The sequence below is a fragment of the Saccopteryx bilineata genome, chromosome 11 (assembly GCF_036850765.1).
Source record: "Saccopteryx bilineata isolate mSacBil1 chromosome 11, mSacBil1_pri_phased_curated, whole genome shotgun sequence".
NCBI lineage: Eukaryota > Metazoa > Chordata > Mammalia > Chiroptera > Emballonuridae > Saccopteryx > Saccopteryx bilineata.
This window is the reverse complement of record NC_089500.1, coordinates 71,537,381-71,551,813: the sequence shown is the minus strand read 5'-3', so window position 1 is coordinate 71,551,813 and position 14,433 is coordinate 71,537,381. Positions and strand designations below refer to the sequence as shown.

The 14,433-nt window shown below is 51.2% G+C and overlaps 1 protein-coding gene across 1 annotated transcript in view; it reads left to right on the top strand.

Annotated features, from left to right (window-relative positions):
- Positions 1-14,433, top strand: part of ELAPOR1 (endosome-lysosome associated apoptosis and autophagy regulator 1) — a 76,901-nt gene that overhangs the window by 50,225 nt on the left and 12,243 nt on the right. The window contains exons 7-12 of the mRNA XM_066246522.1: positions 2-151; positions 6,587-6,675; positions 9,309-9,486; positions 10,176-10,304; positions 11,052-11,142; positions 14,088-14,193. Coding sequence (XP_066102619.1) covers positions 2-151; positions 6,587-6,675; positions 9,309-9,486; positions 10,176-10,304; positions 11,052-11,142; positions 14,088-14,193 — 743 coding nt within the window. The remainder of the gene's footprint in view (position 1; positions 152-6,586; positions 6,676-9,308; positions 9,487-10,175; positions 10,305-11,051; positions 11,143-14,087; positions 14,194-14,433) is intronic.

Here is a 14,433-nt window from a genome sequence, read left to right as displayed (position 1 = left end):
GGGGTGGCCTACACTTCCGAATGCTTTCCCTGCAAACCCGGCACGTATGCAGACAAGCAGGGCTCCTCTTCCTGCAAGCTTTGTCCAGACAACACTTATTCAAACAAAGGAGAAACTTCCTGCCACCAGTGTGACCCTGACAAGTACTCAGGTGATGTTTCGGAGGGAAGAGAGGCTTTGGTGGGGGACAACAACAAACACGGAGAAACAGACAGTACAGCCATCCTTCTGGTCAAGTTCTGGACTGATCATTCTTAAACCCTTGCTGTCTGGACCCTGGAGGGGCCTTGCCAACCCACATTCCACCAATCGCACTAGAAATAAAAATGAAAGCATTCTATGGCTATTTATCGAGCCTCTGCCATCTGCTAGGCCCTATTCTAGGTGCTTGGAATAGATCAGTGAACAAAACAGACAAACCACCCCGTCTTCATGGAACTCACATTCTGGAGGGGATTAGACAATAGCTATAATAAATAAAAATTATATCATATGGTAAACCGTAAAAAAGTGCATGGCAAAAAGGAAAAGCAAATCAGGGCTAGAGGACTTAGGAGAGCCGGGAAAGAGGTTGCCTTTTTATTGTAAGCAGTAAAAAGTTTTTAAATGAAACCTTATCTATTTTTTTTTCATTTTTTTTATAATAATTTTATTTTTTTAATGGGGTGACATCAATAAATCAGGATATATATATTCAAAGATAACAAGTCCAGGTTATCTTGTCGTTCAATTATGTTGCATACCCATCACCCAAAGTCAGATTGTCCTCTGTCACCTTCTATCTTGTTTTCTTTGTGCCCCTACCCCTCCCCCTTTCCCTCTCCCATTCCCCCCTCCCCCTCATAACCACCACACTCTTATCAATGTCTCTTAGTTTCACTTTTATGTCCCGCCTACGGAAACCTTATCTATTATAAGATTATAATTATAAACAACAGCTATAGGAGGTGAGAGGTATATGTATATTTTCATTTATAACAGTTGTTATCGAAGTTAATTTAGAACAGGGGCCGGGAACCTATGGCTCGCAAGCCAGATGTGGCTCTTTTGATGGCTGCACCTGGCTCGCAGACAAATCTTTAATTAAAAAAAATAATAACGTTAAAAATATAGAACATTCTCGTGTATTACAATCCATTCATTTCCTACCGCTCATGTTCATGGTTGCAGGTGGCTCGAGCCCATCACAGCTGTCCTCCGGGACAACACCAAATTTTTATTGGATAATGCGTAACGCACATGGGTCGTTGTATGGCTCTCATGGAATTACATTTTAAAATATGTGGCATTCAGGCCCTGGCTGGTTGGCTCAGCGGTAGAGCGTCGGCCTAGCGTGCGGAGGACCCGGGTTCGATTCCCAGCCAAGGCACACAGGAGAAGCGCCCATTTGCTTCTCCACCCCTCCGCCACGCCTTCCTCTCTGTCTCTCTCTTCCCCTCCCGCAGCCAAGGCTCCATTGGAGCAAAGATGGCCCGGGCGCTGGGGATGGTTCCTTGGCCTCTGCCTCAGGCGCTAGAGTGGCTCTGGTCGCAACATGGCGACGCCCAGGATGGGCAGAGCATCGCCCCTGGTGGGCGTGCCGGGTGGATCCTGGTCGGGCGCATGCGGGAGTCTGTCTGACTATCTCTCCCTGTTTCCAGCTTCAGAAAAATGCAAAAAATAAAATAAAAAATAAAAAAATAAAATAAAATAAAATATGTGGCATTCATGGCTCTATCAGCCAAAAAAGGTTCCCGACCCCTGATTTAGAAGAACCACGAGGCTGTATTGATGAGCAAAACATTTTGATAGCAAGAGCTAAAGATGAAAGTTTCCATTTGTTATCAGCCTGAACATCCCTTGAATTCAAAGCAGGACTTTTTAGGATGTCCAGGGTTCCTTGGAACACAGTTTGAAAACCACTCTTCTAAGGGCAAAGAAGACAGCTGGCAGCAGCCTATTTTATAGCTTCTGGATAGCTTCCTCAAGCATCCCAGCTGAAGAACGAGGACCTGGCCACTCAAGGGGGTCCCGGGGGCATCCAGGCTCCAGTGTAAGACGGCAGCACTCCCCGAGGGCCCTGTGCTCAGGCAGCCCAGTGGTTGGCAAGGGGGCCAGTCTCCAAGACAGGTGGGAAAGAGAACAAGTCCCTTCTCTCCCCTGCAAACACTCATAACGATTTCATTTCTTCTTTCTCGCACAGAGCCATAAATAAACTGAGCTCAGGACCCTCTCACAAAAAGACCCCCATAGCCCCACACAGACAGGTCCACCCTGAACACAGGTGTTACAGCCTATGTTTGCTCAGCCAAGACCCGCCACTGATCTTGTGAACGGCTTATTTTTACACTCTTCCTAAAACAAAAAAATCCTGTCTATTTACACAGATCTTGCCAAAGAAGTATAGATTTCAGCAGGAACAGGAGTGTTTAGATCTTGGGGGGTGTTTTTATCTATAAGTCTAAATTCCTGTTCTTCCACTTGAATTTCTCATTCCTCTTCCTGCTCCATCAATGGCAGCCTTTGTTAGTCTAAGTCTCTAGCTCCCTTTCCAGCCTAGCCGTTGTACAAGGGTTTGAATGGCAAGGTGGTTCTAGAAAACTGCCTAGGAGTATTTTGATCGCCTCCACGTAAACTGCTTTGTATCCAGAGAGCTGTCGTGAAAGTGTCAGGTTGGGAGTCTGCATTCTTGGAGTCTATTCTTCCACCACTGATTTCTGACTCCACCCCTTTCCCTGGGGAGTGAGTTTTTACTGTGAAGAAGAACACGGTCAGCCGGTCGACCACCTCATCAGCGAGGGGTACAAAGAGAGTTACATTTCTCTGGGACTTGACTCATCCAGAATACAGGATCGGTGGGAATCTTGGAAGATGCAGAGAGAGTCTGATGAGAGCCTATGGTGGAACGTGCATAAAGGAAATGACAAAAGACCCTGTGAACATGATTCACCCATTTACAAATAAGTTTTGAGTGCCTGCCTCGTGGTTCCCAGGGCTGGGGCTCTGTGCACGGGTTAGAGCGGGCGCTGCCTCCCAGCTTATGTGGAAAGGGGGAACATTTTATACAAACATTAAGTGTAGTAACTTCGTGGGTAGGAGCTGCTGAGGTAGGAGTGCTGTGTGCAGCGTGCAGCGGAGGTGAAGAAGGGAAGTGGTCATGTCTCTCTGGGGAGGGAGGAGGCCTCACTAGTTGAGGTCTTGAGAGATGAGCTGAGTCTTGAAAGACAGGTTGGTGATTTGATGGGGGCAGGATGCTCTGGAAGAAGTGTGAGCCAAAGCCAGAAGCTCAGGGAACTTCGAGTCGCTAGCATGGCTGGATCTTTCTTGGAGAGAAGTCACATCCAAGGCTGAGAGGTGGCCAGGGAACAGCTTATTAATCAGTCCTTCTGTGCCATTCCTCAAAAGCTGAGACTTGATCCTTTCAGCAGTGGAGGCCATTAAAGAATGTTAAGCTGGGGAGTGACATGATCTTGTTTGTGCTTTTGAAAGACCACTCTGGCCGCCATTTGGAAAGTGGATGAGGAAAGGTGTGCCTGGCTGGAGGCAGATGTCCCAGGTGGGAGACTTTGCAACAGGCACCATCGCTGGTACCCAGGACCTCGACCAAGATGGAGCCACTGGGCGTGGAGATGTTAAGGACAAAGGCTTGACTGAAAGCATCTTTCTCACTGATACCTAAAATTTGATCATTAGGATTAATGCTTCTGTGTTACATTTAATATTAGGGCTTCCTTTCCTAATAGAAGAGCACGGGATTTAAGAGCCTGGACCCCAGAACTAAATTACTACGGTTCAAATCCCTGCTCCACCACTTACTACCTGTGCCACCTTGGACAAGTTATCTGGGCCTCAGTTTCATCATCTAGAAAATGGAATGACAGTAATCATAGTGATTGTATAGATTAAATAATACAGGTAAAGGATTTAGAACAGTGCTTGGCATTGTAGTGAGAGCTATTACTTCATTTACATTAAGGCCTGTCCTAGCAGTACTCTGCTAATATAAAAATACTATTGACATAAATGTCACTTGTATAGTACTTTACAATTTATAAAATATTAATTCACTTGTCACTCATAGCACAGTACAAGAGGGACCTCCCCATTGACAAATGACTAAAGAACAGCTCAGAGAGGTCCAGGGATTTGCCCCGAGTCTGAGGCGGTATCTGAGCTGGGCCATGTGTTCGTCAGGTACTTAAACCCTCAGGGGAAATGTCTGCCTTTGATAAAAGGGATCAGAATGAGGACACTACTCGTGAAGGTGGGGAAGACACTGGGAGGTGGAGAGAGGAGCTGGAGGAGGAGCTGCAGCCCCCAAGATGCACTATATATTCGCGCAGTTCTGCCAGGGCCGCTCCTCCAGCGATCACTTTTCATTTTCTCAAACATCTAGGCCTCTCTTTCAAACCTGACTAGCACCCAGCGTAAACACCGTGATGAAACCCGCACCAGGAAAGTGAGGTCTGTTTCAGCATGTGGGTTAATCATTTATTAATACCACCTTAGCAGTTATCAGTGTGCAAACAGCTGGACCATTTTTGCTGAAACCTGGAGCTAGCATGTCAGGTTGAGCAAATATTTGACAAGCAGAGAAAAGCCCCCGCGTGGAATGCACTTCCCACCAGGCAATTTGCCATCTGCTCGACCCACCAGGCAAGGACCTGGGAGGGAGCTGGTGTGTGTTCAGCATCTCCTCCCAAATTTCTCCGGGCCAAGTTGGTCAAAAGCAGGAGTCCCGGATCCCTCTCTGCAGAGTCAGGCCTTCTGCTTGTTAACCAGGTCAATGAGCGGAGAAGACCCCCGCTGTCTGTCAGCCAGGCATGCCCTCTTGCCCACGCTAACAAGAGGGAGACAGGAGGAGTGCGGAGCTGTGTGGTGGTGGGAACTCCCCAGCCTGGCCCACAAGGCGGTCGCTGGGAAACTTACTGAGCTAGGAACTCATCTGGTGCCATGGGAAGAAAAAGAGATCAGTTGAGAAATAAGCCCTTAACTGGAAGAGAGAGAAAGAGACTTTTAACCCTTATTAAAAATCCATGACGTTAGCAAATAAAAGTCATTCCTACAGACCCAGATAACAAGAGTTACCAGCATTCAGTGAGCCCCTGCTTACAATGCACCAGGTGTGCGCTGGCTCCAGCCAAGCAGATACGGTTGTTCCTGCTCTACATCCAGGAGCACCCAGGCTCAGAGAGGTTAAGTAACTTGCGTAAAGTAACACAGCTACTTAATGATTAAGCAGGATCTGGACCCAGATCTGTCTGACTTTACATCTCATTCTACTCTACCACACGGCCTGTCAGGTGACAGAGTGAGGCAGTGTCACATTATCAAATGCTTACCTGCGGGGGACACTGTGGTCAGGTTAGAAATGGTGGTGACAAGGGTAGTCCTAGTACTGTACTGGCATTCTATAAAGCAGTGATTTTTATTCTGTAAAAAGTACATTTCTTGGGAATTTTTTTTTTTCATTTTTCTGAAGCTGGAAACGGGGAGAGACAGACAGACTCCCGCATGCGCCCGACCGGGATTCACCCGGCACGCCCACCAGGGGCGACGCTCTGCCCACCAGGGGGCGATGCTCGGCCCATCCTGGGCGTCGCCATATTGCGACCAGAGCCACTCTAGCGCCTGAGGCAGAGGCCACAGAGCCATCCCCAGCGCCCGGGCCATTTTTGTTCCAATGGAGCCTTGGCTGCGGGAGGGGAAGAGAGAGACAGAGAGGAAAGCGCGGTGGAGGGGTGGAGAAGCAAATGGGCGCTTCTCCTGTGTGCCCTGGCCGGGAATCGAACCCGGGTCCTCCGCACGCTAGGCCGACGCTCTACCGCTGAGCCAACCGGCCAGGGCCCATTTCTTGGGAATTTAATGCATGAATTATGTATATCTTTCTGGACAGAGAAAACAGGGCTTCTTTTTCCCCCTCAAATTCTCAAGAGTGTCTAATTTAAAGAGTTGCTTTAAAGAGGGAGTCACTGAAACAAGTCTTGCTGTCCGGGGGTTCACTGGGTTAAAGCAGAACTAGCACAGACATGATGACATACAGTGAGCAGAATAAATAAAATGATAGTTAACAGGTTTCATTGGGTGCAGAGGGCATGCTGGGATGCTTGGGGGAGTGTGTGGAAAGAAAATATTAGGAGAAAATTGGGAGACAGACTTAGAATAAGAGCAGGAAGGCACAGCCCTAAGCTTTCTGGTTTCACTCCTGCCTTCAGGAGTGGACGCCACACGCAGTCAGCCTGCAGAGGCACCTGAAGGTGGTGGGTTTCAGGGAGCTCGGGTGGGTGCCGGGACCCTGTGAGGTGCTCCTTCTGGCTGCCCACCCTCACTGCTGGCCCCTTGGCCAGTCCCCTTCTCCCCGCCTGGCCCCACGGGGGGCCCGGTGGTTCCTCACCAGCAGCAGGGAGAGGCGCTGTCTGAGCAGGGCTCCAGGGACTGTAAATCCACCCGCCGCTGGGGCCAAGGCAAGGGCCGGTGTGTGGGCTTTGCGGCTTTTCGCAGTATCTGTGTTGTGTTGTACCCCAGGGTCTTGGGGTCCACAGCAAGTGGTCAAGAGCTCTGCTTTCCTAGGTAACTTCAAATACTTGTTCTTGCTTCTGCAATTTAGAAAAAGGATCCTCGTCCTGCAAGATGCGCCCAGCCTGCACAGACAAGGACTACTTCTACACACACACGGCCTGCGATGCCAATGAAGAGGTGGGTGGCATGGCCTCGGGGCCCCTGTGCCCGCTCCCTGGGCTTTCCCCCATTTGTAGTTCCAGTGGTCACTGAAGCTGGCAACAGAGAAACCCCCAGAGGCCGACAGAGCGACTCCAGGGCCAGTGGGGGAAATGAGGTGGCCTCACTCATTTTCAGGCCAGAAACCGTTTCTGCCACATTTGTCCGCACCGCGGTTTCACAGGCGCCGTTTCAAAGAGCCATTTCCCTTTCTTTCTATTTCTTCCATTTGCCTGGCCCCTCTGGACAATGACTGCCTGTCCATGCACACTCATTTCCTCAGGGAACTCCTCAGACGTGTCCCCTCTTCCTGGCTCGGGGAGAACAACCTGACTTGTCTCTGCTGGTTCCCTCCCCCCAAGGTCCACCCCCCCCCCCCGCCTCAGAAAGACCTTGCTTTGTCATCTGCACGTTTGAGGGTTAGCCGCTGTGCCCAGCACTGTGCCCCAGAGGGGGAATCAGACTCTCAGGCAGGGGAAAGACCGGCCTGACCGGGGCAAGGAGATGCACAGGGCACTGGGGACTGCAGAGGAGGAGTGACCCGGGCTTCCGAGCGAAGGCCTCTCTGAGGAGGTCATTTGCTCATTTCAACAGTCAGTGACTGTGCGAGGCACTAAGTACACGGCAGTTAACACAACCAAGGGGCCCTGGCTGGGTAGCTCCGTTGGTTAGAGCATCGTCCCAACACACTAAGGTCGTGGGCTCGATCCCCAGTCAGGACACATACAAGAGTCAACCGATGAATGCATAATAAATGGAACAACAAATCCTTGTTTCTCTCTCTCTAAAAATCAACTTAAAAAAAAACAACAACAACAAAAAAAAGGGAACGTCTATTCTCAGGGAGCTTAGTTCTTGTTGGGGAGCAATTGGAGAGAGATAACAAGTGGGTGTAAGACAGCGGGTGGTGATCAGTGGTAGGGAGGAAAAAGTAAAGCAGGATGAGAAGTTGGAGAATGCCAGGCGGAGAAGGTATTACAGAGAGGGTAGGGATGACCTCTCAGAGGAGGTGACATCTGAGCAGAGACCTGAATGAGGTGGGAGAGCCATGGCACTGTCCAGGCAGAGGGCACAGCGGGCATGGAGAAGGCAGGTGTGTGCCCAGCGAGAGCGAGGAACAGCAGTCAGTGAGCAGGGGAGGCTCCAGGGCACAAGTGGAGGGGTCTGTCTTAGATGAGACGCTCGGGATGAACTGTCTGCATCTCTAAAGCAGAGCCACTGGCGAAGACAGACATCTTCAGTCAGCACAGAGCACACGCTTGGCTGTTAGGATGCGTAAATGTTTGCTGGCTGGCTGGCTGGCTGAATTCTTCTGCTAGTTAAGCACAGGATAAAGCCTACTCACAGCCACCCCTATTCCCGCCCCGCCCCGCCCTCATGTCTGGGGCATCATCCCTTCCCCAGCAGCCAGAAGAGAATGGCATCTGTTCTATCAGCTGCACCTCAGACTCAGTTTGGGAGTGGCTGGTGTTCTGTATGACCTTGTAAAAACTGTCATTTTCTTGGCTTCATTTGACTCACTAATGACATGAGGACGGTCCTGCTCGTCTTCTCTCTGGGCATCTCATGTGGCTGCGTGTGGCCGCCTCTGCTCCCTTCTGCCCCACCTGCTGCCCTCCCGCTTCGGCCAAGGCCTTCTAGATCTGTAGTGTGCTGCTTCTCCGTCCACTGATGATGGCTCTTCCTCTCGCCTACCCCCCCCCCAGCTCTACTGAGATATAACTGACACAGAACACTGTCTGTGTTTAAGGTATACAGCATCTTGATCTGATATACTTAATATTGCAAAATTTACCACCAGTGTCACCTCCATCACATCATATAATTACTTTTTTTTTTTTTTTACCATTTCTTTTTTATAGTGGGAACATTTAAGATCTATACTCTTAGTAACTCTCGAGTATGTAGTCCAGGATTATTAACTGTAATCAGCATGCTGCACATTACATCCCCGGAACTCCATGGTCTTGTAGCTGGAAGTCTGTACCCTTTGATCAGCAGAATCCTTCTTGCCTTGATGTCCCAGAAAACAGTGCCAGCCCCCCATGCGGACTGCTGTTATGTGACTGCTGCCCTTGTGGATGAGAGGCTCCAGGCGGGCAGGGCCGTGTTTCCATTCATCTCTCGGTCACCAGGTCTGGCAGGGAGATGTGTCCACTTTCTGTAAAAGTCCACTGAATCAGTGAAAGAGCGCAGAAAACACCCGGAAGCCACCCCCGTTCCTCAGGGGTGTGCAAGCCACCTCCACTCCATGCGTTTTTGTGCCTTGGGGTTTTCACCAGCTGCTTGTCCTATGACCTCGGTAGTAATGAGACTCTACCCTGGAATCAGAGCTTTCTCTGGAGACAGCTGGTACCCCCAGCCCCATCACACAGGTTCTCAGGAGGTGTACCCTCTTTATTCAGGTGACATGCATTCAGCATGCATTGATTGGGCACAGCCATGTGCCAGGCACTGGGCAAGGTGCTCAGGATACCTCACTGTCCACAACAACGATCCCCACCCTGGCGGAGCTTTCACTAGAGCCCAGACTCTCCCAGCCTCAAGGTGAACTTCCCTAAAGATGTGCTGAGTCACACACAGGCTGAGTCACCCCTGATCCATTTCTGCAGACGCAGCTCATGTACAAATGGGCCCAGCCAAAAATCTGTAGCGAGGATCTCGAGGGCGCGGTGAAGCTGCCCGCCTCCGGTGTGAAGGCCCGCTGCCCACCGTGCAACCCAGGCTTCTTCAAAACCAACAGCAGCGCCTGCGAGCCCTGCCCTTATGGCTCCTACTCCAACGGCTCCGGTAACCGTTCTCCCGCCTGGCCCCTGCATCCCATCCGTTCTCACGTCACCCATAGGAGTGGGCCGCAAGGGCGCTCGGGGGGCCGGCGGTCCTTCCAAGGGAGGCGGTGAGGGCTGGGACAGCCCTGAGGACTAGATCCAGGGGCAGAGCAGTCAGGGTGGGCTCTGTCTGGGGTCACAGTCACACTTGAGAACTGCCTGCCCTTCTCATTCCAACGGCGACTGTGACTCAGGCCTGCAGGTGCCCCCTCCTCAGCGCAGAGGCTCCCAGCGCATGGCAGGAGCGCTCACCAGAAGGTCTGGGGAGCTGGGGTGGCCGCTCGACACGTATGAGCCCGAACACCACGCCGCAGAGAGGAGTTGGGGGGGAATTTGTGTGGCTATTCATGTGAGTGCACTTACGGCTCACCGTGCGACAAACAACATGAACCCTATGGATCAGACTAGAAGATACTATTTTGAAAGGAAAAACTAGGTGGGCAAGGAAGATAGATAGCTGGAACCTAAGAAGGAAGAGTTGGTGTTTTCAGCTGGCGTTTGTTAAATACATTGCCAGAGCATTTGGGGCCCACTTCCCATAATGGTGCAGAGCTGCTCGGCCCCACCCTTGCCTGGCTGCCCACAACCACTGCCACTTGTCCCGGTGGCTGTGGGCTTCCTCCTGATATGTGGATCTTGTGGTCCCCCCAGTCTGTAGCCACTGCCCAGCGGGGACTGAACCTGTCGTGGGATTCGAATACAAATGGTGGAACACGCTACCCACCAACATGGAGACGACTGTTCTCAGTGGGATCAACTATGAGTACAAAGGCATGACGGGTAAGGGCCTCTCCCGCACCGCGGGCCCTCACCTCCTGCATGCTCAGAGGTGGGCTCTTCCAACGTCACATGTTTTCATGCTACTGATGTTTGGACAAGAATGAGCTAATCAGGCCACGTCTTCCCTGGAAAGTTTCACTCCTCGTGGGCATATATTCCGTCAAATCTGTTTCAGAGACAGAAACTGAACTAGAAACATCAGGCCTGTGCCCCAAAGGTCTTTTTTTTTTTTTTTTTAAGTGAGAGACGGGGGTGGGGGGCCGAGAGGGAGACAGATACGAAGGGAGAGAGATGAGAAGCATCAACTCGTAGTTGTGGCACTTTAGTTGTTCATTGATTGCTTCTCATATGTGCCTTGACTGGGGGATCCAGCTAAGCCAGTGACCCCTTGCTCAGGCCAGTGACCTTGGGCCCAAGCCAGAGACCTTGGGCTTTAAGCCAGTGACCATGAGATCATGCCAATGAGCCCCCACTCAAGCAGGTGACCTCTGGTTTTGAACCTGGGTCCTCAGTGTCCCTGGTTGATGCTCTGTCTGCTGCGTCACCACCGGTCAGGTCCAAAGGGGTCTTGCTCTGAGAGCTTCAGAGTCTGTGACCAAAGCAGTGGGACAGGTGTGACAGGGTTTGTGTTTGACGGTGGTTCTGGGCACCTCAGAGGACCGTGTTCTCTGTCTCCCAGAGCGCCATCTGGGTGAACATTGGCCCTGCACCAGTGACACTGGGCATTAACTCTCTGCTGTTTTCCAGGCTGGGAGGTGGCCGGTGATCACATCTACACAGCTGTTGGAGCCTCAGACAATGACTTCATGATTCTCACTCTGGTTGTGCCAGGGTTCAGGTGAGGAATACAAAGCTAAGAGGAAGTCCGAGCCACCCTGGCCACGTCCACATCCCCCATGCCTTGGAATGTAGGAGGGGCAGGGGCTCTGGTACGCTGAGTTATCAGTTCCGATGGAGGGCGCACGGCTGTGGTCTGGCAATGTGAACCTGACGCTAACACAGGATCTTAGTCGCTGCCCAATGCTAATTACCTACCACTCTCATCCCATCTGGCTTCTTCCATTAATTGGCCACCTACTACTTAAAAACTTCCTCCTCACAGCATCAGATAAGATTTAAAAAATTTTTATTTTTTTTATTTTTTATTTTTTTTCATTTTTCCGAAGCTGGAAACCGGGAGGCAGTCAGACTCCGCATGCACCCGACCGGGATCCACTCGGCACGCCCACCAGGGGGCGATGTTCTGCCCCTCTGGGGCGTCACTCTGTTGCATCCAGAGCCAGTCCAGTGCCTGAGGCAGAGGCCAAGGAGCCATCCCCAGCGCCCGGGCCATCTTTGCTCCAATGGAGCCTCAGCTGCGTGAGGGGAAGAGAGAGACAGAGAGGAAGGAGAGGGGGAGGGGTGGAGAAGCAAATGGGCGCCTCTCCTGTGTGCGCTGGCTGGGAATCGAACCAGGGACTTCCACACGCCAGGCTGACACTCTACCGCTGAGCCAACCGGCCAGGGCAAAAAAATTTTTTTAAATAGGACTAGAAGTGCCCATAGTTCATCTTTATTTGGGGCAAGAACAGGGGTCCCCAAATTTTTTACACAGGGGGCCAGTTCCCTCAGACCGTTGGAGGGCCGCCACATACAGTGCTCCTCTCACTGACCACCAATGAAAGAGGTGCTCCTTCCGGAAGTGCGGTGGGGGCTGGATAAATGGCCTCAGGGGGCTGCATGCAGCCCACAGGCCGTAGTTTGGGGACCCCTGGTCAAGAAGATTGGGAGGGATTGTTCTTATCATTATATTTATCCCCTTGTTCCAAGAAGACCTGGGACAATAAGCAATTTGTTTGTTATTAAAAAAAAAAACTAAAGCCTGGCTTGTAGCGGCGCAGTGGATAAAGTGTCAACCAGGAACGCTGAGGTCTCTGGTTCAAAACTCCCGGCTTGCCTGGTCAAGGCACATATGGGAGATGATGCTTCCTGCTCCTCCTCCTTCTCTCTCTCGCTCTCTCCTTCTCCTCTCTAAAATGAATTTTAAAAATCTTTAAAAAATAAAAAATAGGCCCTGGCCGGTTGGCTCAGCAGTGGAGCGTCGGCCTGGAGTGTGGGGGACCTGGGATCGATTCCCGGCCAGGGCACATGGGAGAGGCGCCCATTTGCTTCTCCACCCCTCCCCCTCTCCTTCCTCTCTTTCTCTTGCCCTCCTGCAGCCAAGGCTCTATTGGAGCAAAGTTGGCCCGGGTGCTGAGGATGGCTCTGTGGCCTCTGCCTCAGGCGCTAGGATGGCTCTGGATGCAACAGAGCAATGCCCCAGAGGAGCAGAGCGTCGCCCCCTGGTGGGCATGCCAGGTGGATCCTGGTTGGGCGCGTACAGGAGTCTGTCTGAGTGCCTCCCCGTTTCCAGCTTCGGAAAAATGCAAAGAAAAAAAAATAACCTAGGAATGTTTTCTCTGAACATATGTACCCTGATTTATCAATGTCACTCCATTAAAATTAATAATAAAAATAAATAAATAAATAAATAATGAAAATAATTTTAAAAAGTACTACAGGCAGTATGGTACAATGGAATGAAAACTGGACTGGAAGACAGGACACTTGCACTTTGCTCATAGTGGCTTTGTGAACTTGGGAATGCCCTGTAGGCCCCTATAGGCCCCTATAGGCTTTAGGCTCCTGGGCTGCAAAACAAGGGGGACAGAGAGTCTGTGGATTTGGACTAACTCATTTGGAGATGACTCTTCCGGTCCATTTGTTAGCACGACTGTGTATAGACAGAAGCTTGGACCTGGATGTCCTCAAAATTCAAGCAAATGGTCAAGGCCAGAAAATGTCCTAACTGTATTCCCAAAAGCCAGTGAACTTTTCTGCCCGTGTGCACTTTCAGATCAGAGGAACTCTGAATGGGCTTCCCGACTGCCAGCCTGGCTCCTGCATGCCCTCCTTCAAGCTCCTCCTTTCCAACCTGTCCCCATGCTCAGCCCACGGGACTGGCTCGGAAAGGATTAGTTTCCCTTCCCTTAATTTACATTACTCAGGGCTGAGCAGATATATCCCATGTTAAGGAAACTTTTTAGATTTGTTTGGGCATAACATTTCCAAAAGTACTTTTCAATTTGCAAATCTGATTACCATTGTAAAGGCTTCCACACCTCAGCCACTCACACCCCACCCGCCACCTCCTCCGCCCCTTTGGCTTTGTGCACAGCTCTCTCTGCCCCAAAGGACCCGCCTGAGACCTTTGTGAAGAGATTACAAGCTGAGTCTCTGCCCATTCAGCGCAGACAGAGCCCCACTGTCCCAGAGAGTGAGCTGCTAAGTGAATGTAGACAACTTACACCTTAGGATAGTGGTGCTTCTGGGCCTTTCAGGCCCACACGCACCACCTGCGGGTCATGTTACTGTGCAGACCGGCTGGGTGGGGCAGCCTGGGGAGGGGCCTGAAGCTCTGCCCGTGCGATAAACTAGGGGATGGTGACACTTCTGGTTCAGGGACCACACTCTGTTTGTGAGGTACACAGCATTCACACAGCACTTCCACATCAGATGTGACTGTGGATCTCACTGGTGATGGGCAAATAAGAAAGATGCTATTACTTCCATTTTGCAGAAGAGGAAACTACAGTTTGGCCATGTCTAGGTCACATAGCTAAGGTGGCAGAGCTGGACTTGGCTACGCTCTTTCCAACATACTCAGAGCTCAGTCCTGTCTCCAGCAGACACTCTGCTGCTGTTTGGGCTCCTCAGGAAGCACCGCCCAGACTCTGGAACTGACTTTTAATTTCTGGCCCCTAGACCTCCCCAGTCGGTGATGACGGACACAGAGAATAAAGAGGTGGCCAGGATCACGTTTGTCTTCGAGACCATCTGTTCTGTGAACTGTGAGCTCTATTTCATGGTGGTACGTTGTCCTTTCTTTGTCTGCTATAGGGTTCCCAGGGCTGCGAGGAGGGTTGGCCCCCTCGGTCCCATTGGTGTATCAACATAGCTGACGCCCCTGCTTAGAGCGACTTCACAGAGGAAGGGCCCAGACTGTCCACCAGGGACTTCACAGTTTAATGTGGCTCTGGCCGACTGTGATGGCCCGAGGTGACGGCCGTATGAGCGCCCTCTTTCCCACCAGCCACCCAGCCATCGTGCC